This window comes from Grus americana, chromosome Z, assembly GCF_028858705.1.
Source record: "Grus americana isolate bGruAme1 chromosome Z, bGruAme1.mat, whole genome shotgun sequence".
Classification (NCBI taxonomy): domain Eukaryota; kingdom Metazoa; phylum Chordata; class Aves; order Gruiformes; family Gruidae; genus Grus; species Grus americana.
Genome location: NC_072891.1, coordinates 46,506,171 through 46,531,683, shown reverse-complemented (window position 1 = coordinate 46,531,683; position 25,513 = coordinate 46,506,171). Strand labels below are relative to the sequence as shown.

Genomic DNA, 25,513 nt, shown 5'->3' with positions numbered 1-25,513 from the left:
CACAGTCAAGTCTGGATAGAAGTATCATGTGGTAAAACATCACTTTCAGCAATGATTTTAGTTACAATAAGTTTGGAAATGGAATTCTTTTTTGTTGTTTGCTTTTATTTACTACAATTAGAATCTACAACTTCTTCCTTTCAGAAAATTAATATGGAAACACCCACCTTGGGAGAATCTTGAGTAAAAAAAAAAAAATTTGGTGGGTTTTTTTTTTTTCTGCTAGGCTGTCACTAGGGCCTATATAAAAAACTTAAATAATTAAATGACACTTCATATGGCTCACCCCCAGAGGTGTTTTTTTGTTTTTTTTTTTTACATACTTATATAGTGAGTGTTATTGAAGCTACTATAAAATACATACAGGAGACTCCTCTCTTACTTCTGATGAGTTATGGTGACAATAATTTATTTGAAGCCACCTGTAGCTTCCTTCTTAATCTGGAGCCTCACTATTTATCAGTGCTTGGATCAGCAACAAAAGGCCATACAATCCCAGATACAGGGTCAGAGCTGCCACCATTTTTTAGGTTATTTGGTGTTAGTGAATTATTTTCTGTTCATTTTTTCAGTTGCTACAATGCACGATGGATCACAAAGCTGTTGTGAGGGAAATCAGTGTTCAAGTTCATGCTCATGTTAATACTGCTGAGACAGACTGAACAGCTGTAGCAAGCAAAATAAACTACTGCTGTGCTCAGTATTAAAAAAATAATTAAGTAGATTGTTTTGAAAGAACAAAAATTTGGCGATATTTGCAAATGTGTGGAATGTCTTACCTGCCATGTAGTTTTAGCAGTACTGGCTATGAACATGCTTACAACATATTTAATTTCTGGGTGTCTTGTGCAAGAGCCTTATCCAGCTTACACAATGGAAAAGGCAAAAAAGCAAGATGGTTTCCTTTGCTGGCCTTTGCAGAAAAACCTGTGAAATGAAGCGTAACTCTTTTATGAATGGGATCCCTTAATATCTACATCTGTGAGCATAACTACTGCAATGACTTCTACTGTATCTCAGCGCATTCTTGGACAATTTCCTAACTCTTGCTGCATTTGAAAGAAATTGCTGAGTGTCCCATAATTCAGGTATTGACAGTGTGTGCCTGGAAAGGGGGAGGTCAGAAAATGTAGGGAGGTAAAGAGGACTGTACTCTTTAGACTGAAGTCACTGTTGAGGCAGGCTCTTACGTTAGATTTCGAGCACAAGAACTTTAAAAAAAAGTAATGAGCACATTTAATTTTTCTTGTTAATATCCATTAAGTAACAACTTTCAGCTGCTTCTCTCCTACAGAAAAGCAGAAATGGGGGCATTCTTTTTTACTGAGTTCGTAAAGTTGAACCACTGTGCAATGGAGAGACTACACATACTTGAAATAAATACTTATTTTTACAATAGCATTTGATGTAAAACAATAGTGTACAAGGTAAATTTTTGTGCTTAAATTCTTTCTCTCTGAAAGGAACAATTGAGATGTCTTCTGATGAGTGGAGCAGTACATTCCTAGGAAAGAAGGGCTACACTTGACATGTCACTGTGCAAAAGGAGCAGCACAGGGGTATGGAAAATATTTTCAGGGAATGGAAGGTCTGGCATTTCTGGTAAAAGTTAACTTAAACAAGACAGAGAGAGAATGCTGACATTTGTTTTTCCTTCAGTCCCATCTCATCACCAGGATGATGGCTGGTCACTTTTCACAGATTATTTCAGCTTCCCATTCACCTCCCCAGCATCACTCCAGATCCTGCTAATTTTGTATTGGCTTTTTAATTTGGCTTAGAATTTGCAAACAAAATTTTAAGTACAGAATACAGTTCAATCAAATTTCAGAGACTGCTAATGTTGGCCAAGTTACTGGAGTGCATGAAATCATTCAAATCAAGAGTCCTTGGCATCTGCAAACAGGAACGCTTGTATCGCCAAAAAGCAAGGATAACCCCCAAATTTCTTGTATTAAAGAACTACCTAGAGCCACAGTAACGTGTGTGTGTGCGCGCCTCTGGAAGAGGTAAATACCGAGAGGTAAATGTTTCTGTCATCTGATTGTTTTAGCAGTCATATAATCCTTCCTTTGATGTCTTGGGTCAATGAAATCCTAGTACCACTGGGGTTTAGTAGGAGATATATTAAGAGAGTTTCTCTGTGATCTTTCCTGCAACGGAAACAGCAGTAAAAGTTATTACTCTGTCACGATAAAGCAGTATCCGTGCTTTCCAAATGGAGTTATTTTTTAGGTTACTGGTAGAGCATAAACTGTGGTTACAGAGTTAACAATGACCTCTTTAGATTTCTAGAGCTAGCACAACGTCTGGAGACGACAGGGAAGATCTACAAAGCAAGCACATTCTCTTGGTTATTAGCAGGTTACTCTGAAAATAATGCTGGAGGTCAGTTACCAGAGCAATACTGTGTGATGTGCTCCATATTCACATACCTTCTCATCTTAAGCCAACAGTTGTCTAAACAGCACTGAGGTACTTTTTCCACCTTAAGCCGTTTAGATTTAACATCAGGACATCATAATGTATACTAATTCAATTTTTGAGAGAAAACAATAACAACATTTCTCAAAGGCTCTCAGAAAAGGTACATCTTTTTTTTGCTCTAGGGCTCGACTCCTGTTCCTGCTGAACTGAGCCAGTGTGTAAAATCAGAACTGATATCAGCTCAGTAGGCACCGGAGGACGGGTCCATCAACAGCCTGGAACAACAGCAGCAGCTGTAAGTGGCAGCTCCAGTCAAAACCAACCACTTCCTGCAAACAATACACAGCGCTAGGCTACAACTGCAGAGACATCACGACAGCATCCATTAAAGACAAGACTATGAAACAAAGCTTTAAACTGGAATTCTCTATAAAGTCACAAATATTTATTTCCTCTGACCTTTAGAAAAGCATGGTAACCAAATTACTGTAGGTGCCTTACTATTGCAGTCACACTGAGAATTTAAGGAGTGCTGTTTATTCTCAACTAAAACCAAGAGTCTTTGGTCCTCCCCAAGTCACCTCTGCCTCTTATCCTCCATACACTGCATCTCACAGGCACATTCATTGTAAATCTGCCCATTCAGCAGCAAGGTGTCTCAGCCAGAAAACGTTCTCTGCCCCAGGCAGGTTGCCAAAGTCTCCTCTCCCCTTCTCTTCAGGTGCAGAACTTAGCCACTGTGAACAAAGAGGGAAACAATCACTGTTCACCAATCAGCTAAGCTCTGCACCTCACCAGAGAGGTCTCCTTCTTGGTATAGCTAATTATTGGATGAGGTTCTTCCATGATGTGTCTGCTGCTTTCCTTTTTTTTTTTTTTTTTTTTTTTGGTGGTGTTTTGTTTTGTTTAATGGACAGAGATTCCACACTGTGCATGGGTTGGATAGTTATGTCGAGTTTCATACTAGCAGCTGCGGTCATGGCTGTGTGGTAATCCCTGGCAATGTGATTTTAATCTTAAGTCACAAATCATCATGCCAGGAACCCAAACAGCCACAACAATAACAGAAAGCTGTGCAGTTACACAGAATATTCTCATAACAGTATCTTTAGGTTTTATGTTATAGCTCACCATGCTCTCCTAGTCTGAAAAGTCAAATGGGCAATTCTAGACTATTGCTAACACATACATACCATGTAATTTTCCTTTGCTAGCTACTTAGCACCAGAAGCTTGCAGCAATTTTTATTTTTATTTTATTATTGAAGGAACTATAAGAAGACAGTTCCCAGTAGAGTAGTACCAAAACCAAACTGCATCTCCATGTTTCTGGCCTGCAGACATTTGAAGGCATCTACCAGATTAAAAATTGTTGAACATAACTCAAATTCCTGTGGGTCCTTGATAACTGGGAGCACACAAGCAAGTGTCTCAGCCCTACCTGTTTTCGAACACGAAACCCCTACTCCGTAACTGATATCCTGGCACTCTACAGTCTAATCCACTTTTCCCAAGAAGTTTTCTTGGCAGGCACAGTTCTTGTCTATACAGAAGAACAACATGGCTATTCATAAACAAACTTGCTTTCATGGTATCTATCTGCTGTATTTCATATAAATGAAGTGAACACCACAAATTCAAGTGGAACTCACTATCAAGTACTGCTACATGCATGGGCTTGAACAGGAGAAAATTAAGATTTCTGCTCGGTACCAATTAGAAAATGATGATTTTGCTAAATTATATGCCGAATTTTGATAGCACAAATCAACTGCAAAGTTATGTGAACAACCAAGGCAATCAGTCTGTCAGATGAGTTATATCATTAAGCAAAAATCCGAGGTATGCTGTACTGGAAGAGACATTCATACCAATCCTAATTGGCTATGTGTTAAACATGCATGTACAAACACTGTAAGGTTACCTCCGACTACTCAAATAGACTAAGAAATGGAGAATATCTTTGCAAATTACCAGTTTATAGCCTGCAGCAATCTTTATTTCATGAGTATTTCTTGCAATTCTGCTTTTTTCTGGTTATTCCTCCCCATTAATTTCAGAAACAAGCTAGATTATGTATGATATTAAGCAGCTTCTTCATGTTAAGGCTACTCGTCTTACCTCATAACCAGTCTTCAAAGGCCTCACTACACTTAACACAAAAATATCTGAATTATCAGCTTGTTCTCACATGATTCAGATTTGCTTCCAAGCGCAGCTTCATACTTCCACTGTGGGCTCAGATGCTTTTCAAAGACTGTGCTGCCTATCAAGTCAACATGCAGCTTCATTAAACAGAAATGTTTCTTGCACAACTGCAATTTCTGTAAGCAGAATGAGAATACAGAAGAATACAGAATGGGAAAAAACTGCAGGTGGAGCCTGCCAGGGCCTTCTCTGGCCATTCTGACTTACAGTTGCCTCTTGTACAGTCCATTACAAAGTTTACAACAAAGCCACGCTCCATGCTTTCCAGCTAGTGCCTGAACGTATCTAACTCACTGCTACACCAAGCTGGGCTTAAAAAAAGAAAAGATAGTTAACAAAAGGTACTTCTCGACGTAAGCAGCCACAAGCTGTATGGTATGCCAAAGTTTATTACTGTTTAGTGAGCTCTGCATATACTTTCTGTATGAGACAAAATCAGAGTGTTTAATTTAAAAAGAAAAATCACCTCTTCAGAATAACATCTCTGCCACCAGTTTGGCTGAGGATGCATCCATTTGCTCCTGTGCTGCAGCAAAGCATTTACGTGCAAGTTCTTGTTGTTTCCCATCTTCATTCAGCATTAATTCACCATAGAGATACACACCCATTGCCTGAAAGAGGAACATAACACACAGACATTCTATCACCAGTAATGACCAGTTAGCTGGTTTTCATTCCATTGACCTCCTAGTACTCATTTAATTAAAACCAAAACAAAACAGACAACCCAAAACACAGACTATACCGTATACTCTATAATACCTACACTTTCCCCCCAAAAGTGGTTTTCTCTGGATCTCTTTAGCCTAAGTCTATATGTTGTATTGCACGTGTAAGAACAGAATATAAGAGGTGTACGTTATGTCGTGGCAAGAAAATGCTTTCTCGCTCCATTTGTCTTGTTGTTTTTCAAGTTGAAATCTGTTTTCTTTTATCCACTACCTGAAATACTTCCAAATGCTCCTTAAGAAAACAGCCTGTCTTTCCTTCAACAGGATACACATTTTCTTTCTAATTGGGACGTTTCCACATGCACACACAAACAAAGAGGACATCAACCGAAACAGTCTGATTTAAAATTCCCATTTGGCAGTTCTGTAAATGGACATCAACTGAATGCGGTCAGGTCTGTGTTTCAGACTCTTCTCTTTACGCCTGAGAGACAGCTGAACATGCACAAATTCTGGTTTGGTAAGAAGGCAGGCTTTTCCTAACTGCTCGTTCTGGACATAGCAGCTATCAAGAAAGATAACAGGGTACCTGGGGGTGAGATCTGGGCCCCTTCGGTGGCAGGTAGCAAAGCACTGGCTAACTTAACGGGAAACACATTGGGGACTGCCATTTATTTCTGATGATACATTTTTTTCATGTAATTACAGGAATTCAGTAAATGTTAAGCTGCACTTACCAAAATAGGATTATACACGTGACAAAATATTAGCAATTTAGCACACTGACTTTTACAGTTGTACTTAATGTTTGGACAGTTGCAGGAGAGGAAAAATTTGGATAGCATTAAAAATTTTTAATACTGTTCCTCACAATTACTAGCATTGGCTGGTAAACCTTAAAAAAAAAAAAAAAAGAAAGCTTCAACAAGAAGGGAAATTTAATAAGTTTAACAAAAAGTGAAATTAAAGGAAAAAGTCCCAGAGTGGCAGAAACCTGCCAGACTCCTCATCAATCTCCTAAGCGTGCTCTCTTCCATCCAGAGACCCAAGAACTCAGATTTCCAGGGTTTGCAGCTGTACCAGAGTCTGGCAGCCACACCAGGCATGCACACGGCCTTGGAGCTGGGCTCCAGTTGCTTTCATAGAGAATTTCAAAATGTTGGAATAGGCATTACCTTCTCTACTCAGTGTTAATAATTTTCCCCCGAGCCTAAACATTAACACGCAATAAACACACTGGGGTTTTGTAGTCCTGAAAAGGATTTAAATAGTCACATTTGCATTTTTCCCAGACTTTAAAAAAAGCCAAGTCTTTCATGATGCAACTGCTCTGATTTGAGTTGTAATCACTCCAGAAGCTGGTTGTGCCATAAACTGTATGCACTGCTGGAGTAAATGAAATAGATTGAAAAATACCTAAGAAAAAAGTGCAAAAATTATTTCCCTGCACTGTAGAAAATGCTAGTCTTTATTTGGCATAATATCTGTTCCAAACATAATGCAATTCAATATGCTTGGGTTTATGAAGTCAAGGATTGCTTCTCCTGGTGGTGATCTCCATCCTTTCAGAGGATTAAAATATGCACAGTATATATAAATCCTTATTTTCATAAATAATGTTTTATGGCCTTTTTTTTTTTTTTTAATAAAGAGCTTGCCAGGAAGTCTGGGGCCTGTTTATTGGCTGAGATATAAATAGGAAGTATACTTCAGAGCTGGAAGAAAGAGCATGGGAGACTGCAATAACTTTATTGTGCTGTCGTGACAAAACGTAATTGCCTGAAAGCACAAAAACCTCATTCAGTGTAAATGGCTTTGTTCATTGTATAAAAGGTAAAGACATTAATGTATTGCCTAGAATCTGACATATCTTTCAACATTTTCTATTTTTTACATACATTTTAAATACATTACAGTCATCCTAGGCACTGGATGTCTTGATTTTGTAGAGTTCACAGTGAATAAAAAATAAATAAAAGTTAAATAGCAAGAACAAGGCAGAGGTATGCTTAGAATTGTAAGACCATAATGGCCTAAATAAAAAGCCATAGTAAAGACATCATGTATGGCCAGCCTTTAAGACTTTCAAAATCTTCTGGTAGCATTGCCCTAAGTGTGGACAGGCCTGAATTCTCTGGATGTGTATTGTGCTATGCTTTTCCTTCTGGATGTCATCTTGAAAACTGAAGTCACCACAGCACTGACTGCTCTGCACCTACCTCATACCTACATGCATTAACATTCACAGCTAGACTTGTCTTTGTCATCCTGCAAAAGGAACAAGTGGTGACAGGTATCTTCCTAGCATCATAGCTACCTTGGGCTTGCATAAAATGGAAGGAGAGGAGGGAATATATCCTATCTCACCACTTATCAGAAGATTAGCATGCTTAGGTGGGGTTGAAAACACCTAGGTGGCTTCCTTAAATTGCAGTGTTTAAGGCGCAAAAGAGACAAAATCTGAATACACATTTAAGTTTTTGACAAACTGCAGCAAAACATATTACAATCTTTTTTTAGTTTCACACTAAGGGTGTCAAAAAGTTGATTATTTTTGAAAATGCTAATTAAATGTAACTTACCTGATCTTCTCTGAGAAATTTCTCAACATCTCTATACCCAGGCACATACTTGTGTTTAACAACAAGTTCACACCATCGATGACGAACCTTTGGGAAGAGAAAAAATATTAGGGGGAAAAAACGAAAAAGAGAAAACCGTATTTTATCTGTGTGAGTGTTGATAAACAATACATCTCTAACCAGTCTGGTTTTGTTGTTGTTGGGTTTGGGTTTTTTTGGTAGGTGGGGTTTTTTTGCCCAGCAGATGCCTCGTGACACCGGTGGGTAAGCTGGGCAGAGGTGCAGCGCTCTGCACACGTGAGCACAGGCTTCGGAAACCCGGAACACCCAAACTCCTGGTTCTGAGTCAGTAACCTAACCCAGACCCAGGCACAGATCTGCAGCATCTTCACTTCCAGTGTTTCCAGTCTTGAATTTTTTTTTTTTCCTTTAAGTTAGGCTCGGGGTTATTTCTTTTATACTGTTAGAAGGGTAGAGAGGGAGGAGATTATGACTGCAAATGTCTGGAAGATGGACAAGATATAATTGATAATTTCCCCTCATAACTGTATAATCCAAGTGATAAAAAGGCTTAAATATAATTCTGTACCAATATTAAATCTGTGCCATAAGGATAAGAGTTAGATGTAAAACCATGAAACAGGGAGCTTTCAGTTAAATGGAAACAGTTTTTCCACTGTATCCTTGGAGTAACAGATTTTAAGCACCTTGTGAAATATTTAAAATCCATCTAGACTTAAAAAGTCAGGCTGTTCTACCAAGTGCATGTTGACAAAACCGGTTATTAACATACTGTAATGCAAAGTGTGGAAATTTTCAAGCAAATCACAATTGAAAAATATTTTTATTTAATTAATGTGAACATGAATTACACATGGTTTGTGGTGTGGTTTTTTTAATTTAAATTTCTGACTTTGTTCTTAGCCACTCTTGTGGCATAAGTGTCACCGTACTCTCCAGCAAGGCTCCCTCAGTTGCAGGCAGAGATTGGCCTAACATATTATATTCCATTGGTGGATCAGCACTGATACTAAAGGAAAACAATTAAGTACAATAACCCCCCACACACACACCCAATCCTTCTGTTTCACCCTTTGTTCTTACCACCTTTCAAAAGACAGGGCACCTAATAACAATCACCTTTCATAGTAAAAGTAATAATATCATAAGTTCTAGTATTTTTCAAAACTGAGACCATATTATGCTCATATCAAGTAACTGAACATGAACTTTTTTCTGAATGATAGATTTACTGATAACATTGAGAACGTAAGCCAGAAAGGGAGGGGACAAAAGTCACGCTTGAGTATATTGTTGCTTTCGAAAATAAGGTATTTGGAAATACTTTCCTTGTCCTCCTAGTCCTTGCCTACTTTACATCGCAGCAAAAAATTTCACAGACTTTTGTAATTAGATGTTAATCCATTAGCACAATTAACAACTGATAATTGCTCACAGGTCCTGGAATAGTCCTTTTCAGGTACCTGGTATCTCTTTCCAGCTGACCTCTTATATGAAATAGTTTGAACACAGTTTATCAGTGAAATACAACGCTGAGGGGTTTTGTGGCTGAGTGGAGTTTGCACTCACAGCATGTAAGATACTGAAGAGTTACAGTGCAGCGCATGGTAGGGAATGAAAGCTGTCTCCTAAAGCTTTTTGCTGACAAAATAACAGCTGTTAAAGATTCCTGCAAGTGGAACCAGCGCTAAATCTACAAAAGTAAATAGCTTTCCAAGATTCAACTCACTTTGCTGTAAATGCCCATATGCATAATGTAGACCTTCAAAACTGTACCCAGCTGCTGCTTCTCCCTGGAGACGCTAAACATTTCACTAGCAAATCTTCCCAGGAAACCCAGCTTTGTTACATGGCAATTCTCATAGCACCGAGTAGCTCCACACCTGGACCAAACCTTCAAGGCTCAAAAATTAAGCATACACCTCTTTCGTCTGTAGGGTGAGTTAACCAAACAGAATATAAACACATTTAAAAGGTGGCATATATTCATCTGATACACTTTATTCTGCACCTTGTGTCATATATTTAAAAAAATAAAACAAATTCCTTCAGTATTCTCATAGCATGTATGAGAAACGTAAGGAGCAGAAAGGGACTGTGTCCCTCTCCTGTGGATCCCTGCTGTCCTACATCTCGTGGTCCAGCAGTTACAGCGCTTACCCAGGAGGTAAGCAATCACGTCCAGTTTCTGTGTCTGCCCAAGACCTCAAACTGCCTTCAGTGACAACATTTCAACAGCAGATTATAAAGTGTTCTGGGATGGGGCTCTCTTCATACCTCCTGGTGAAGCTGTTTTTTCCCCTGCAGTTATTAAAACATTTATTGATCCTAAAAGGGGGAGGTTACAAAAGCTTTAGGGCCCAAGCTTCTGAGTGCTTTTGATAAGAAGCAGGGACCTGGCTGGCGCAGCGCACAAGCCAGCTCATCCCCAGCATGCCTTTCCTGCTGCGACCACAATAGCTGCGTGGAGAGCAGAACAGTTCTCCTTGTGAAGGCGCTCATGTGGTCCGGCTTCCTCACATACAAACGCAAGGCAGACATACACGACATTAGTATCACGGCCAGATTATCTGAATCCCAACAGCTCTGGAAAACATGGAACAATTAAGCTGTGCCCATTCCCTTAATTGTTCCTTCCTCCATAGGGTTCCTGTTCTTGGCAATCAACCTCCTTTCAAATAGTTTAAAAGGAAAATATTTATTTGTCGAGTGAGATCCGGGACAGCACACACTTTTCTTTCTCTCCTTCGCTTTTCCCCTTGCATTCCCAGGGTGAGTACAAATCCTGGCATATTCCCACATCTGAGATGCTGGTGCCGTGCCAGCTGGGGCAGGAGCAGCACGTCTGTTATCCTCAGACTACACGTTTGCCTCCCGTTTTCCAAAAAGCCCCACATGCTCTCACGGCAGAGCAAACTGCGGGAGAGCCAACTGCTGCTGAAGCACCTGTGAAACCAGGAGGGCGGTCAGCCCTGACGTCTCTCCCACGTCTCGTAGGGGACCCCAGTAAGCTAGGCACAGAAACCGAGGCTGGCTCCGACTGCAAGAGGGGCAGGGGGTGACCTGCACAACGCTGGCACTGAAATCTTCACTACCACTTGGACTGAACATTTATATTGGTTGCTCTCCTGCCCCCCACGCAGCGTGGTGCGTAGATGGCCATGTAACACGAACTGCAGCTAAAGCAAACACAGTGATTTCTCGGATACATGCACTATAAAGAAGCATTTTTTCTAGTATAATCCATGCCCTTGGCTGATACCACAAACATGAGAATTTTATTCACATAACAGGGATGGAAAAAAAAAATTTCAGTTCCCAACGTCTCATCCAATGCTTAGAGCAGGAAAAGTAAAATGGGCCCCACAGCTTCACAACCTAATGAATGAGTCATGTGAACAGGCACTTTTAACAAACCAGTCTCGAAAGGAAATTTTGAAAACTAAGTAGCTTGTGGTAGGACTGAGCTAACCATACCGCATCCTGTGTATGCTCTTCCTGGCTTTTCTGTTCCTCTCAGGAGCAAATACTCAGTGGCAAAAATAAAAATTCATTAGTCCTTTCTCAGCTTTCTCTCTGCACATTTCTCTGTGCTCTTCTGCACGCTTCAGAGATGCACACCATATGTCGTTTTGGCTGGTTACACCATAAACAATATAAACTAAACCTGAAAAGTAATTTACAGCAATCCTTCCTGTTACTGCTGGCAGAGAGCACATACGACTTTGTCTGGATCTGAAGCAGCACCTGTAACCGCCCACCCACCCACACACACTCCTCCTGGTTTGGCAGCTGCAGGCACCCACGTGCCAAAGTTGGAAACGCAATTTATTTTCTCAGCCTCCGATTCCGGGCTGAGAACTGTCCTTCCGAGCCTGCGACTGGCGGCTGGTATGCTTGAGGATGGGGAGAGGTGCTGGGGGAGCGATGGAGGTCTGCTGGGACCTCAGGTTCCTCGTGGATGGATCCTCATCGCCTGGAAATTTTATTTCCTCCCGCCCTGCTTTTGCAGCTGGTGCGGACATCTCCACTACCAGCTTTTTAAGCTAAACTAAGATTGTCACTGTGACTTTTGCAAGACGCTACTCATAGTAGTAGTGCATTTCTGAGGCACAGTTTGGTGGCAGGAAGACACTGAGACACTCATAGACAGGTACGACTTTTGGAAACCAGCTCTTACATTTACATAAATATCAACCACATCAAGATCAAAGTATTGGCTAGCACCTAGATTAAATGTCTTGAAGGGATGCTACTGCCAAATATAAGATAGTCTCAAATTTAGGAGCAGCAGTTTATACAAATAATTCCAGTGGTCTCATATTATCTTTTAATTTGATTGTAAGAAAAATACACAATATTGAACAATATTATTTGTAAGTCAAACATTACCTGTAGTTTGACAGTGCAATGGAAGACATTGAGAAAACAAAATTATGCTGTCTTAGTCTGTTTTCAGAGAATGCAAGCTATGGCATGAGATTACTTAACTGAAATAAATACTTACATGAAATATACTAATAATCCAGCTCTAAGACTGTCCCTTTGTTTTAGCAACCTGGGACAAAACCTTTTGGGAAACGGTGCTTGAAGCTGACTAAACCCATCTAAGGCATCAAATACGCGGCTTGACTTTGAAAAGAAAAGCCCCAAGTGACATACCTGAGAAACAATATTTTTAAACTATTTTGAACCGGTCTTGGATAAAAGCGCTAATTTGTTTCGTTTTTTTCTGACCCAGGTGAAAAATTACTTTGCCTAGGCCATGTTATTCTCCCCTGCCCCACACCAATGATCAGAGGAGCCTAAAACAGACATCCTCACAGGAGCTATATATGTTACATTGTAATGATGTACCTTTTTAATGTTCTCAATCATATGTATGCAAGCAAAAAGTAAATATTTTACTTGTGAGGTCTACAAGTAAGATTTAGAAAGCAAGTAATTTAAACCATGCCTTTATTAAAGGGAGAAAAAAAGCTAGAGTTTACTAAGCCCTTGGTCTGCAGAATGGGAGAGTAGCTTCAGGGAAAATGAGTACATTTTGCTAATAGCTGGATCCAATTTAAAAGGCGCCATGAGACAACAAATCTAAATCACTGAACAAAAGGAACATACTTAGAGACCTTAGAAAATGGGGTAGTTTGAAATACAGCGAGAGTTATAGTCCAACAAAATGGAACCTTTATTAAAGGTAGGTGGCATATGTGATAAAACACCGGTTCAGACTCTATTGAAAAACAAAGTATCTGAACAACTTGAATCCCAAGTATTTTAATTAAAGAGTCTCAGAGGCCAGACTCCAGTCTAATTGGTAGGGGGAAAAATACAAAGAAACTTTTTCAAATAACTAAATTATCCTACTACAGATTAGTTTTAACAAGAAGGAAGCTGGTATCTCCACAGCACCAGAATGCTGTTCTGTTCCATCTGAAAGCATTTATCTCCAGTCTCTTCCTATCTACACATAAATTGGATTCAAATATTAGATCATTCTCCTAGATAATTAAGGAACAATGCCACATGTTACAGGGCAATATTTGGACTAAAAAACAGGGTTTACAATTACTTAACATTGAAGAATTACAGTTTAAGAATTGCCAATTTTACAGCGTATTTAATAATCCATTTTTTTCCTCTATCTTAGCTGAAATAGTTACTCTCTAATATACCAGCCAGGTTACATAGCTGACTTTTTGTTCTATATAGTCTGAATTTCAAATGGGCATGTCTTTCTTTTATGCCACAGTATATGCCTGTTTTAGCATGCAAATTTGGTTTTGTGAACATTTACCGAAGTAAGATGATCAGGGATGCTGAAGCAGCTAGAAGGAGCAATGAAATAGCCATGTGTGTTACAACTGTGCTGACAGAGTATCAGTTTGGCAATCTCAAAAAATGTACTCAATAGCCAAAAAACCCACTGGATGCAAGCAGAATGGATTCATCATTCTGACAAGGATTCTGTAATTGTGATTATTGTATATGCCAAGGGTTTCTCAGGAGACTGAGCAAAGAAGCTAAGAGCTTAAATGAGTTTGTATTTTGGACCACAAACTCCTGGACTTTTCATAGCCTAAGTTATCTCTCAGGTCTCGTAGCACTTGCTCTGACAACACTGCAGGGCCAAAGAAACCATGGGCCAGACACAGCGTTACATCATCGGGCATCTTTGATGGCAACCTTTTTCCCTGAGACTCTCATAATGTCAAGGTTCAATTAATGCTGTTTCTTACAGTGCAATGCTCTTTCTTGGTATTAAACACTTAATTTTCCAGAGCTATGGTCAAAATTATGATAACATTTCAAATTTTAAAAATGGCTTTTGGTAGCCTTACTCATGCTGCATTTTATTTTGCGTAGTGGGAGGAATTGCTGTCCAGTGGGAATAGGGGTGGCTGGACCCGAGCTTGATTGAGTTCACCAAGCCCCATCATGCTCTACATTGGACATTATCAATAAAACAGGCAGCCCCATGCCAATTTCTGCCACCTCAGACAACCTCCTTTCCCTCTGTGCATCCCACAGCGTGAGTATCTTAGCCCACTGACAACTCAGCAAAATGTAGCAGGAAACCCTAAAGTAATAATGGGCTGGCTAATGAAAATAATTTTTGTCAGGAGCCAATTGTCATTTTGAGGAGAACTATGCAGAGGTCTAAATACTTTAAAACCTGGAGTATTAACTAGTCATTAAAAAGCCACTTAAAATCTAACTTTAGCAGAAGAGCAGACTTTAGATTTTGGTAATACAGGTAGCAATATACTACTTCCTTAATTCATTTTACTCCTCCTGATTTCTATTTCTGCATAGATCAAGCAACTGCACACTATGAGGGGTGCTGGCAACAGGGGGGAAAGAATTGCAAAGCCCTCTCTCTCCTTCCTCCACTAAACAGCACTGATGGAGGTCTGTGGGTAGAGCTCATGCAGCAACTGCCTCCATTCAGTAACAGAAAAGAGAGGCGTTGTACCATCAAGCTTTTAAATATTAAATTCTGTTGTTCGGTCAACAGCAGACTGTGGGACAACCGGCAGCATTTGAACCTGTACCCGCTCAAGTGCGCCGGCAGGCCAGGCAGCGTGCGCCTGTAGCGGTGCAAGCCTCGGTTAGCAAAAGGTGCAGGCTTGAACCTCCTCACCCTTATAAATGTGGTTTATGGGCATGTAGTTCCTTCCCGTCCTCTCCCCTCCCCTCCAATCACACGCTCCTGTTTTAGCATTCACCCAGTTCGACGTAACGCAATTGAACCTCACTGTTAAACAGTTTCAGTAGTACCACAGCCTTGCTTAAGAGCAACCTGATCAGATCTCCCTCCTCCAGCTCCCACAGACTGTAAACACATGACTCCTCTTCCACCTCCAAACAGAACACACGCTTCTCCACAGCCAGCGTGGAGGCTCTGTCCTACGTAAGCATACCGAAGCCCAGGAATCACCAAACACGCTGCTTATAAAAGTCCAAGCAGAGCAGAGGGCGTCCCTGCTGCTCCCTGTGGTCAGAAAGGCACGGCCACCGAAGGGCAGCATTTCAGGACACGATTCACTCCTGGCAATGAAGCACATGTTGATGACTGCTTTGGAAAAGACAAATGCCCCTCTTTCCCCACCTCAGGTTTACAAAGAGCTCCCAATTAGAGACCAGACACTTTTCTCGCTATGTGGGTTCCATCTGTGATCAATGACATCCGCGTTAGTAGAAGAAATTTTTCCAAAAGGAGTCAGAAGGAGACTAAGAAGCCATGTCTAATCCTTCTTCAAAGGTGGCACCAGCGGTGTCTCTCTTCTGGTGTCAAAGCTGTCGCTGTGAATAAGTGACTCAATTACGATGCCTAATTCTGTAATCCCAATGCTCCTCAGCCTGCCCCTCCTTGCCCCGTCTAATGGGAGACGGACACTCAACAGGATCTGGCCTCCAGCTTTCGTTCTTCTTTTACAGCGGACCAACAAAGCAATGATGGACAGTGACCCATGGCATGGTTAGATGAGAAGAGGGCCACCAGCACCAAGGTAGTGCGACAGCTTCAACAACGTCTGCTGGCAGAGCGCGTCCCCGCTGCGCCCGAAGGCTTTTCTCACTGCCTTCCCGTTTGCGCTGCCGCCATCTCCATGCTGAGGGGAGCGGCTCCTATATCACAGTGCATGTGAGGTAAGGAAATGTTTAACACAGCATGTGAACTCACTTATTTTGAAAAACAAAGGTTTTTAAAAATAAGCCTTAATTAAAAACATAAATACACTACTTATACAGGAACCAAATGCTTCCCCTTTCTCCTGCCTTTTCAGTATTGCCTGTTCAGCACGCTGGAACATCAGTGCCGTCCACAGCTTGCAGCAAGATGGAGACGGCAGAAAAGATGTCATCGGCTGCCTTTTTAACAGTTTCACTGGAGATGTGTGCTGATCTTCGCTTAGCTGTGGTGGTCTCAGGAGCAGGGCTGCCTTCTGGCTGGCGGCAGAAGAAAGGCTTGTGCTGCCCCACAAACCTCCCTGCACCCCCCCCTGCACGTGGGGAACGTACTGCAGAGACAAGGCCCATGCCTTCAGCAAGGTAAGACTGGCTTGGGCGTAAGTATACATCCCAACTGTCACCTTATTCAAAATGCATCACCACAACTGCCTCGCCATCTCATACACAACCCCACCCACGTTCCCTCTGACGCCTATCTACAATAATGGCTAGAATATCTCCGGTATCACCATAATTTATTTTTTTTATATCAACATCGTGAGTGATTCAAATAATTCCCATCACCACTGCCTCTGCTGGCTGCCTCCAGACCAAACCCGCCTAGCATTTTTACCCATACAATGTGTATGTATTTCAACACAAGCTATTTTTATATGCACATAAAAGTGTGCTAGGCTTATAAAACCAAATGTTGTAGTGGGAAAAAGCACATAAACACCCATACATCTGAAGCAGAAATCCAACTCTGAAAAGTTTGAGATCAAGCACACCAATCATCTGTTACCAATTATTATTGAATTATAACTCCTGTTCAGCAAAAGGAAAGGCTGCTGCAAGTATCAAGGCAACAGTACGCCAGCCCTTCTCCTTACGCCCCTCTCTCCATCCCTCTACGTCAAATCTCCTCCCTCTTGTAACTAGAGGCAAAAAAAGCGCCTTCCTTTTATCTTTGGTCTCCCACAGTGACTGTGGTCCAAACATTTGTGATTGCCAGGCAAGATTACTGTCATAGACAGAATCTGGAGCTCCGTATGAAAATGAGACTCAAATTGCAGACAACAAACAATGTGGCTGCCTGGCTTTTCCACAGCTTAGGTCACAGCTCACATCCTTCCAATTCTGCAGAGTTTAAAACTTTGCTTCCAATTTTCAAAACAATTAAACATGGGATTTTGACTCTAAAGACAAATACCTTTCATATCACCCACACACACATCCCCTTCCCCAACCCCCAGCAAAAATTCTTCAACAAAATATATGATGATTATATGAACTCAGAAGAAACATACCCATTCCTAAAATGGGAACATCTAGATTTTACTCCACGTTTCAGATTTTTGAGTGATCTTCTCCTCTTTTATTCCCTGCCCCCAGAAACACAGTGACCGTTGCTGTTTAGGATGATGCTTCCCCTATGTGGAACACAACAAAATTCCTGTCCAGGACACTGCAACCCCGAAGGTATTTAAATGGCATGGAGTTGAAAGGAGGACAGCAGACTTTTCCCACGCATTATTAAGTCAGTGACACAGTGGTGGGACCAGATCTGTGTGGCTAAGGTAATGATGTCAGAAACAGCTACAGTTAACAGGTTTGAATTGTCCTGTTTCTCATACTGTTTAGACCTCACAGTCTTACAGCACAGCAGATTTTTTCCCAACTCTGTTGTCCTACCCAGGCATAACCTGCATCTGCAGTCAGCCTTTATACAGGAATGAGAAGTACTAGATGAGCTTTTTAGAGGTAGCCTCAAAATCAGTCTATTTTAAATAAAATTATCTTCAGATTTATTTTTTCAGAATTAAGAAAAAAAAAAAGAGGATGCACCACACAAGCACGAAAATGACTACAGCTGCATAATGAAACAAAAAAACCTACTGCTGATAGCTAGGAGCTTTTGTTTGTATTTTTAAAACTACATTCTCCTTGACATCCTGGCCGCTATATCAGTGCTATCATACATATGCAAACAAAGTAACCTTTTAAATTTCATGACAAGGCCAGGTGGTTTGTATTACAGTGCTAGGTTTGTGTTGCCCTACACTGAAATACTGTATAAAATTTCATATAAAGCAGTTGCACCCAATTCAGAACACCTTTGGGACTCATTTCAGAAGTCCAGTGGACTCCACTTTTCCTTCTCTTTTCTGCACAACAGGACATAGAAAAGCAGGAACTATCTCCAATCCCTTCCTCCATGGATTCTTCGGATAAACAGTAAAAAAAAACCCCAAACCAACCCAATTCCATTATTGGTTCCCTCTTACCATCAGCTGCTTCACTCTCCAAGTCTCACTAAGTTGTTGGGCTGCCAGATAAGAAGGAAATTAAGTCCCAAAACCAGTTATAAAAATAAGGGGCATTAAGTGAACAGCGCCGGTACTGGCACCAGCTGGGGGCTTGGAAACTCCTGTCGATGCCACCCAGCAGCGAGTGAGATCCCTGGGAACAAACGTGTTGCTGTTGGCTCCGGGGGGGGTGCGGGATCGGGAGCACTGACTGGTGCAAAGCTGCTTCCAGTGCTCCATAGATCTCGTGCTCTGATCGCACCTCTTCGGAGAGCTAATGCTGATGGAGGGATTTTCTGTTCTTGTGCAGTGGCTGGAAAAGCCCTACATACTTCGCATGTAGCAAGAAAACAAACCTGAATTATGGCTACTTGAGGTTATCCTTCGGTCAGTCTTACAAATTCATCCCAACACGTCCACTTAGTTACGACGGGCACGTGAGCCAGAGTCAGTCCCAGGGGACGACTCCCACTGCTGTTGGAAGCACTTTTCCCTCATCCTGTTCCAATTTTCTTAGCCTCATACTGAATCTTGGGCCTCGTCTGTGGGAAGCAAGTACCATATTCCTAGAAGCTACCCTCTTCAAAGTTCCTTTCATTGGGAAAAAAATCCAAATCCTGCGAATGCATGGTTGTGAAAAACTATCTTTACCGATAGTAATACCAATACTATTTGCGCCAAAAAGCCTGCAAACTGCATTTAGATGTAATACAGCTGAGAACATGAAACATGGTGAAGGCTCAAAACATATCAAGATCACAGAGGACCTTATGACAAGTGGCTGCTGCTCTGGTCAACACATTTCCTTTGCAGGAGATGGGGATAGTCTACTGTACTCTGGAATTAGTCCCTTTACTAGTGAAAATGGGGAAGGTTTTCTACGACAGCGAGATATTCTTTGCTAGTATTTGCCAGGGAAAGTATCAAGAGAAGAGCAGGGAAAAAAATTAATATTTCTGTGAGAACAAGTGTGAAAAGCATTAGACTGATAATAGTATAGAGATGTCACTTTGTAAAAACTTGTATTTCTTCTCTCTTCTTTCTTTTCCATTTCATGAACATACCGCCTTAGTAATGGTTGGGTATACAAACCTCAGATTTGATTTATTCCAGAAACCAATCTGGCATGCAGGCTGACTGCTCTACAGAGCTTTTTCTAAGATCCTAATTCCTGAATACTGACTTGCTAATTGCAATTCAGTTGCAAACAAAAAATTCTTCAATGTAATCTTATCTATCTCTACTGGCACAATAATGCTCCGAATATAAGATTAAGAAGGGAAAAGGCAGGTGAAATTTATTTTGCATCTATGATAAACTTTCACAGTAACTTTGTAAGTCCTGCAATACATACTCTTATATGCAAAATAAGGCAGCTCCTCCTAACTTGAGTTGAAATTGAATAATAAACAGTATGTTTAAATACAGGATAAGCATAGAAACTATTTTTACTTTTACAGAAACAAAAAATTATTGTATTCATTTATCTTCTGAAGAAAGTAATGTCCTGTAATATGGTCATCAGCTCAAGCTGTTACCTTTTTCATCTATTAAGCTGGTGGTTCATACCAACAATGACACACGTTAAGGAAAAGGATCATGTATCTCCCTGTTCAGTTGCAATGCCACTATCTGAAACGTGCCTATACGTTGGTCCATGGTCCAGTCAAGAAGGACAGGCAAGCCTGTGGAGGTATTTGCAACACATCGCTAATTTTATTCAAAAGCTGGAGACTGCTCCGGAGCCCCTGTCCCAAGGGAGGACCAGCCCAGTGGCTGTGCTGAAAGGAAAGTTCACCGAGTGCCTGGTCCGCCTGTGAGCATGGACTGACCTTTCCCGAGCAGTTCCCTTTTCCCACCCAGTTCTACAGCGTACTCTACAGAGCTCTGTTCCATAAGGGTGCCTTCCAACAATGCCCAGCCAAACCAGCAGGACGGCTGAATAAAGCAGGGAGAGAATGTGCTCAGCTCAATGCGGTCACCATCAGATGGGAAGCGGCAAGACAAATATTGCATTGTAATTCATTTGTACTTCCACGTCTGCCAGCTTTTCACGGGCTAGGAAAGATCAATGAATCAAAGTTATTTTGTCCTAAACACAATTCTCACCACTTTTAGGATGCCAAGCACCTTATATGGTTTGTATTAGCATGACTGGATTTCTGTCAGTGAAATAAGATGCCACCACTTTATAGCCTTGGTCTCATAGGCAGACCTCAAGCACAATGAAGTAGTTGTGTGAGAATGGCTGTATGCCACCCACGTGACCAAAGATATTACGATCTTAACTCATTTTACTCACGTTTTCTGCAGAAACAGTTATAGTCTCTGCTCTCTCCCCAAAATATACCACATTATGATCCTGAATACAGGGAAAGCATTATGTAAGTGACGAGCATTTCAGCCAACTTGCTGAGACAAGGAAAACTAACAAAGCAACTTTCCATATGCTGTGCAGGCAAGATATTTTATAAAAAGGTGATGTCTGCAGTAGGAAAGAAAGAAAAGCTAACTCTATGGTGAAAAGTCTGGGGAAATACACCATAAATCTTTCTGCTTCATCCACATTCTGTACTTTAAATCATCAGGTCTCAGATAATTCAGCAACAAGTAAAACACACTTGCAGAAATATTGACAAGTCTTAAGTAGGACTGAAAGTGTCGCACACACACCCACTGCCCTTCTCCTATGGCCTTAGTGGTCTTCTCCCTGTTGCCTTGTCTACTACTCTGCAGGCTACTCAGCTGTCCTGTGATCTTCTGTACACACACGTTAGAGGCCTCTCACCGACCAAATGAAGATGTTAGAACAGAAATAATGGAAATAATCACAGGGTGCTCACAGTTAATAGATAGTCACCGAGTGTATCCAGAGTTCCTAGTGTTGTCTTTAGATATTTGTAACTAACTGATTCCAATTTTTTTTTTTTAAATGAAAGTCCTCAACAGCCCATGCTAAACAAGACAAGCTTGCACATCAAAAGAGGTGTCATCAAAGTTAGGTGGACTTAAAAAAATACCGGCAACCAGAAACTTTCCATGTAGACCAACTCTCCATGTTCTGTGAGATGCTAGATATTGAACAAATTAAATACCTGCATAAAACAACCACCTCAGAAAGAAACAAAACCAAACCAACCCCAGACCCACCTTCAATTCTACTATCCTACTCCCATGTCTGATGGCAACTGTAGCTGCTTTGCAACTTATTCCAGTTCTCCTCAGTCAGCTGAACTTCCAGCTGGACTTCACCATGTTCTAACTCCAGCCAGCTTCTACAATGCTTCTCTTGGACACAGGACATGGTATCTCATGGAGATGTAGCCTGTCTATGAGCTGTCTGACTATGCAGCAGGAACCCGCACGCAGGAAAACAGGGAACAGGACACGATCATTCTTCCATGCAATTGCCTCCCACTTGTCAGACAACGTCTGAGCCACAGTGGGCTCAAGGCAATGAGAGGTGATGGAGAAGTGGCTTTAAACTTTGAAACCTTCATTACTCTCAAAACGTTGTTTAAACATATATTGGATATGCTCAGTTCAAATAATTCATATCTGTGAATTTAATCTCTGGAAAACAAACTTGTAGTTTTGTGCCTTCTCAGACGTTCCAAGGTTTGAACCGAAAATGGAAAATGAAATCATGATTCGTTATAGAAGTGGACTGAAAAAAATTTGAGGGAGTCACAAATTCTGCAGATTCCCTACAAGCCTCTTGTAGCATCCAAGACTGGGGGCAGAACAGTTTGAAACGTGATTAAGCCATCAGTATCTCACTTCTGGCTCTTGTGGCTCAAAGGTTGCTATCAGAGATGTGTTATGCACTATGAATCAGAAAAATGTTACCTAACCTCTGAATTTTTTTTAGCTGAAGCATTCAAATCAGTGTCTGTCTTAGATGGGAGAGGCTACTGCTGACCTCCTACCCGCCTGTGAAGCTATGTATCTGTGGTGAGACCTCATCTGAGAGAGGATAGGAACTATGTTGAGGTGCTGAGGAGATCCCAGGAAGGACACAGCTTGAGCTCTCCTTGAACAGAGATGTACAGTTAAATTCCAGGCAAAAGCTGACTCACACCTCTCTCCTCTCCTGGCTGCTATGAAGGAATCAAAACAAGCCTTGCAGCATTTGTGAAACTCCGGTTAGCGAGCTGTGTTACACAGGCTTCTTGATGAGTGAACTCTAAAGTAACGCAAAGACGAAATCAGCCCAATGCACGTGTATCCCATTTTCAGTCACCCAGGCTCAAGCAACCTTGGGCAACTTTTCCCCAGTACTTCCCAGTGCTAGTTTCGGTGTTGTGCTCCCATGTGCTACAGGACTGACGTGTCCATACAGAACATTCAGGTCCTTTAAAACCTGCAGAGACTGGAGGGTGGTTCTCTACTGATTTCATCCCAGCAGTAAAATCCACCAGGTGACTGTCCCCTTTACTCCTCCCAACAAAGTTATCTGACAAGGTGAGACTATCCAAATCCTTTACTTTTTCCACGTAAGTACTACAAAGCGTGGAACATTCTTGCCCTCGCAAGAGTGCTACGCAGCACATATACATGCTATTCTTTATATTACCTCTGATGCTGTAAGAAGGCTACCTACAGTACATACAGGCAAAGCCCTCCAACTCCCAAGTGTGCAGACAAAATTTTAAGTACAATTTTTAAGACCAAATGTTATTTAAAATACAAACCCTCATACTTCTTTGTGTACCGCTCTCACATACTACTGACCACATGATTGCTAATCCCTACCGGAAGATCAATGTGAATTTAAATGCTACGTGTCAAAAATAAGAAAACAAGTTCTTATTTCTTAACTTTCTGCTGCTGGATGGAACACAGCTCACAACGTTACTTAAAAAAATCTCTTGATAAAACCCCTGACACCATTGACAGTTTTCTTTTCTTATTGGCCCACCTGCAATTTTTATGCTCGCACTTTTAATGATCCATTCCTGACGTTTAATTACTGACAACAGTTAAACTCCAATAACACAGCGAAATTATTGTAAGTGATTAATGTCTTCACAAATCAAATGTAGACAAGAACAGCTCAGCTACAGGCTTGGACAGCGGTTCTTTCTCCCTGAGTCACGACAACAAAAATCCCCTGTGCACACACTGGAGAAAGAGGCATGAAAGGTCCTTCCCTCAGGTACGTGAGGGTGTGCAAAGCTAACGTTCCCTTTAAAGGACTGTAGGTGTCTGGCGTCTGATGGCTGGCAAAACGCTAATTGTAATGTTATCTTAGTTGTACTTCTCAACGTCTGCTAAGCCCTTGGTTTCACCTTGTAAAATAAAATGGAGATTATGCTCCTTTCACTGAGGCCATAATTTTGTGGGTTTAGTTTTTGTTGTTTTTTCTTTTTTTTTTTATTTAAGAAAAAATTCTGACAGATCACTTGTGTACTTTAATATGACACCACAAGGAAGAAAGCAAGCATGAAAGAGGAAAGAAAGGAAAAACCTGAGAAACCAAAGCTTGTGACCTGGTGCTTACAATTCACAGGCACGAAGGAGCACCACTAGAGCTATTGCTTTGATCTATCTCCCTATTAATTCCTCTTCCCATTATAGAACCCCTGACATTTCACTGGTATTTAGATGCGATTAAAATATATTCTAATACCTATAAATAGAAATGTTGGTTCAAGTGCTAATTAAAAACAAATCTGGCATTTGTAAACCTGTATTAACAAAAAAGTAAAAAGGTGCAGTAAATGGCAACAGTTGAAATGTTGTCCGTTTTTTTTCTGAGAAAAAGCTAGACCTCTGTTCTATCAATCTTTACGTTAATGATGGGATTCCCAAGTGTTTATAAGCATCCACCTAGCAACTTCAGCATAAGAGACGTAAGAGAGATTTTGCACTCTCCTTCAATTTTAATTATTGCCATAAAGTTCCAATATAACAGGGTAAGTTATGCACGTTGACTTTCCGCAGCCTTCATGGTAGTTTTTAAGTAAACAAGAGTCAAACTTCACGTTAAGTTTACCGTGCTCCCTCATTGCACATTAGTTTGATCATATGCTACTTCATAACTAACCCTTGTTTAGATAGAAATCTACACATCTTTTATTTTCATGACTGATTCCATCTTCTTGCCTCCCCTCCTGAATACTACATACTGAAAGCAAAGACTGATTGCAAGGGTGATTTCAGCCACAACTTCTGCTGCCTTCATTGTCACAAATCTTCCAGCTTGAGAAATTCACGGGGCTCTACAAAACAGCCAGCACTGTGTGTGGTAATAAGGATTTACTGGTTTGCCCCCCAAAGACATTAAACTCTTTGGAGCAGGGATGCTAACCTTCACATGTGCCTGTGATGGGGAAGGCACATTTACAATATCATATAAAACAGTGTTTTCCTCATGGACTGTTATTATCCCTGGCACTTACTAGAAGCAACTGTAAAGAACTGATTGATTCCCCCTTAAACTGCCCAAAACCAGAACATACTCTAGTCTCTCCAGAAAGCAAACTTTTCTAAATCCTGAGTGAGACTTTGGAGCACTCAAAGAGGAACAATATTGGCTGATCATGGGGAAGAATAATTTTAGACCATAACAGACACGACTGCGTTTGGAGACAACGCGCATAACTAAAATGAACTGGGCTCTAATACACAGACACCATGACATAGTGAGAAATTTAACACTTGAGCAAACGTGCTGCCCAAGGTACATGTACAATAGTAATGACATCTAGGCTGCACTGTCTCCTACTACCACGGTATGCAAACACACCTGGACCTACACAAAACACACAGAAATGCTGAGTAATTAAGGCATCTGAAGATGTAACAATACTGGAGTTAAGAACATCCAATTTCAGGTTTAGATGTGGAAAAAAGAACTTGAGTGAGCCTGGAACCGAGTGGAACACTATCACTCCTAGTCAACAATGCAATGGTGGATGTTAGGGAGACTTTTTAAAGTGAATTACCTCAGCATCCTGCTCCTGGAGCCGGTACTTTTTCTCTAAGAGCTGCAGTATTCTAGGACACAACGACTTCTCCTCCAAGAGAGACTCCAGAAGTAAGACCAGCTGGTCAGGGAGAAGCTAAAAGGAAAATAAATGCCATTGGTGAATAAAGATCTCTACTGACCGAGCAATGAAATG

General features: G+C 41.0%; 1 protein-coding gene across 7 annotated transcripts in view; it reads right to left on the bottom strand.

Moving 5' to 3' along the window:
- Positions 1 to 25,513, bottom strand: part of AOPEP (aminopeptidase O (putative)) — a 214,066-nt gene that overhangs the window by 2,761 nt on the left and 185,792 nt on the right. For 3 of the 7 annotated variants that reach the window (XM_054810922.1, XM_054810924.1, XM_054810925.1), the window contains 4 exons: positions 25,337 to 25,453; positions 7,888 to 7,974; positions 5,101 to 5,245; positions 88 to 2,153 (listed from right to left, as the gene is read on the bottom strand). In XM_054810922.1, the coding sequence (XP_054666897.1) occupies positions 5,105 to 5,245; positions 7,888 to 7,974; positions 25,337 to 25,453 (345 nt within the window). In that variant the 3' untranslated portion in view covers positions 88 to 2,153; positions 5,101 to 5,104. Of the gene's footprint in view, positions 1 to 87; positions 2,154 to 5,100; positions 5,246 to 7,887; positions 7,975 to 25,336; positions 25,454 to 25,513 lie in introns of those variants that run through there. The other 4 variants (XR_008574756.1, XR_008574757.1, XM_054810923.1 and 1 more) reach the window with 4 other exon arrangements.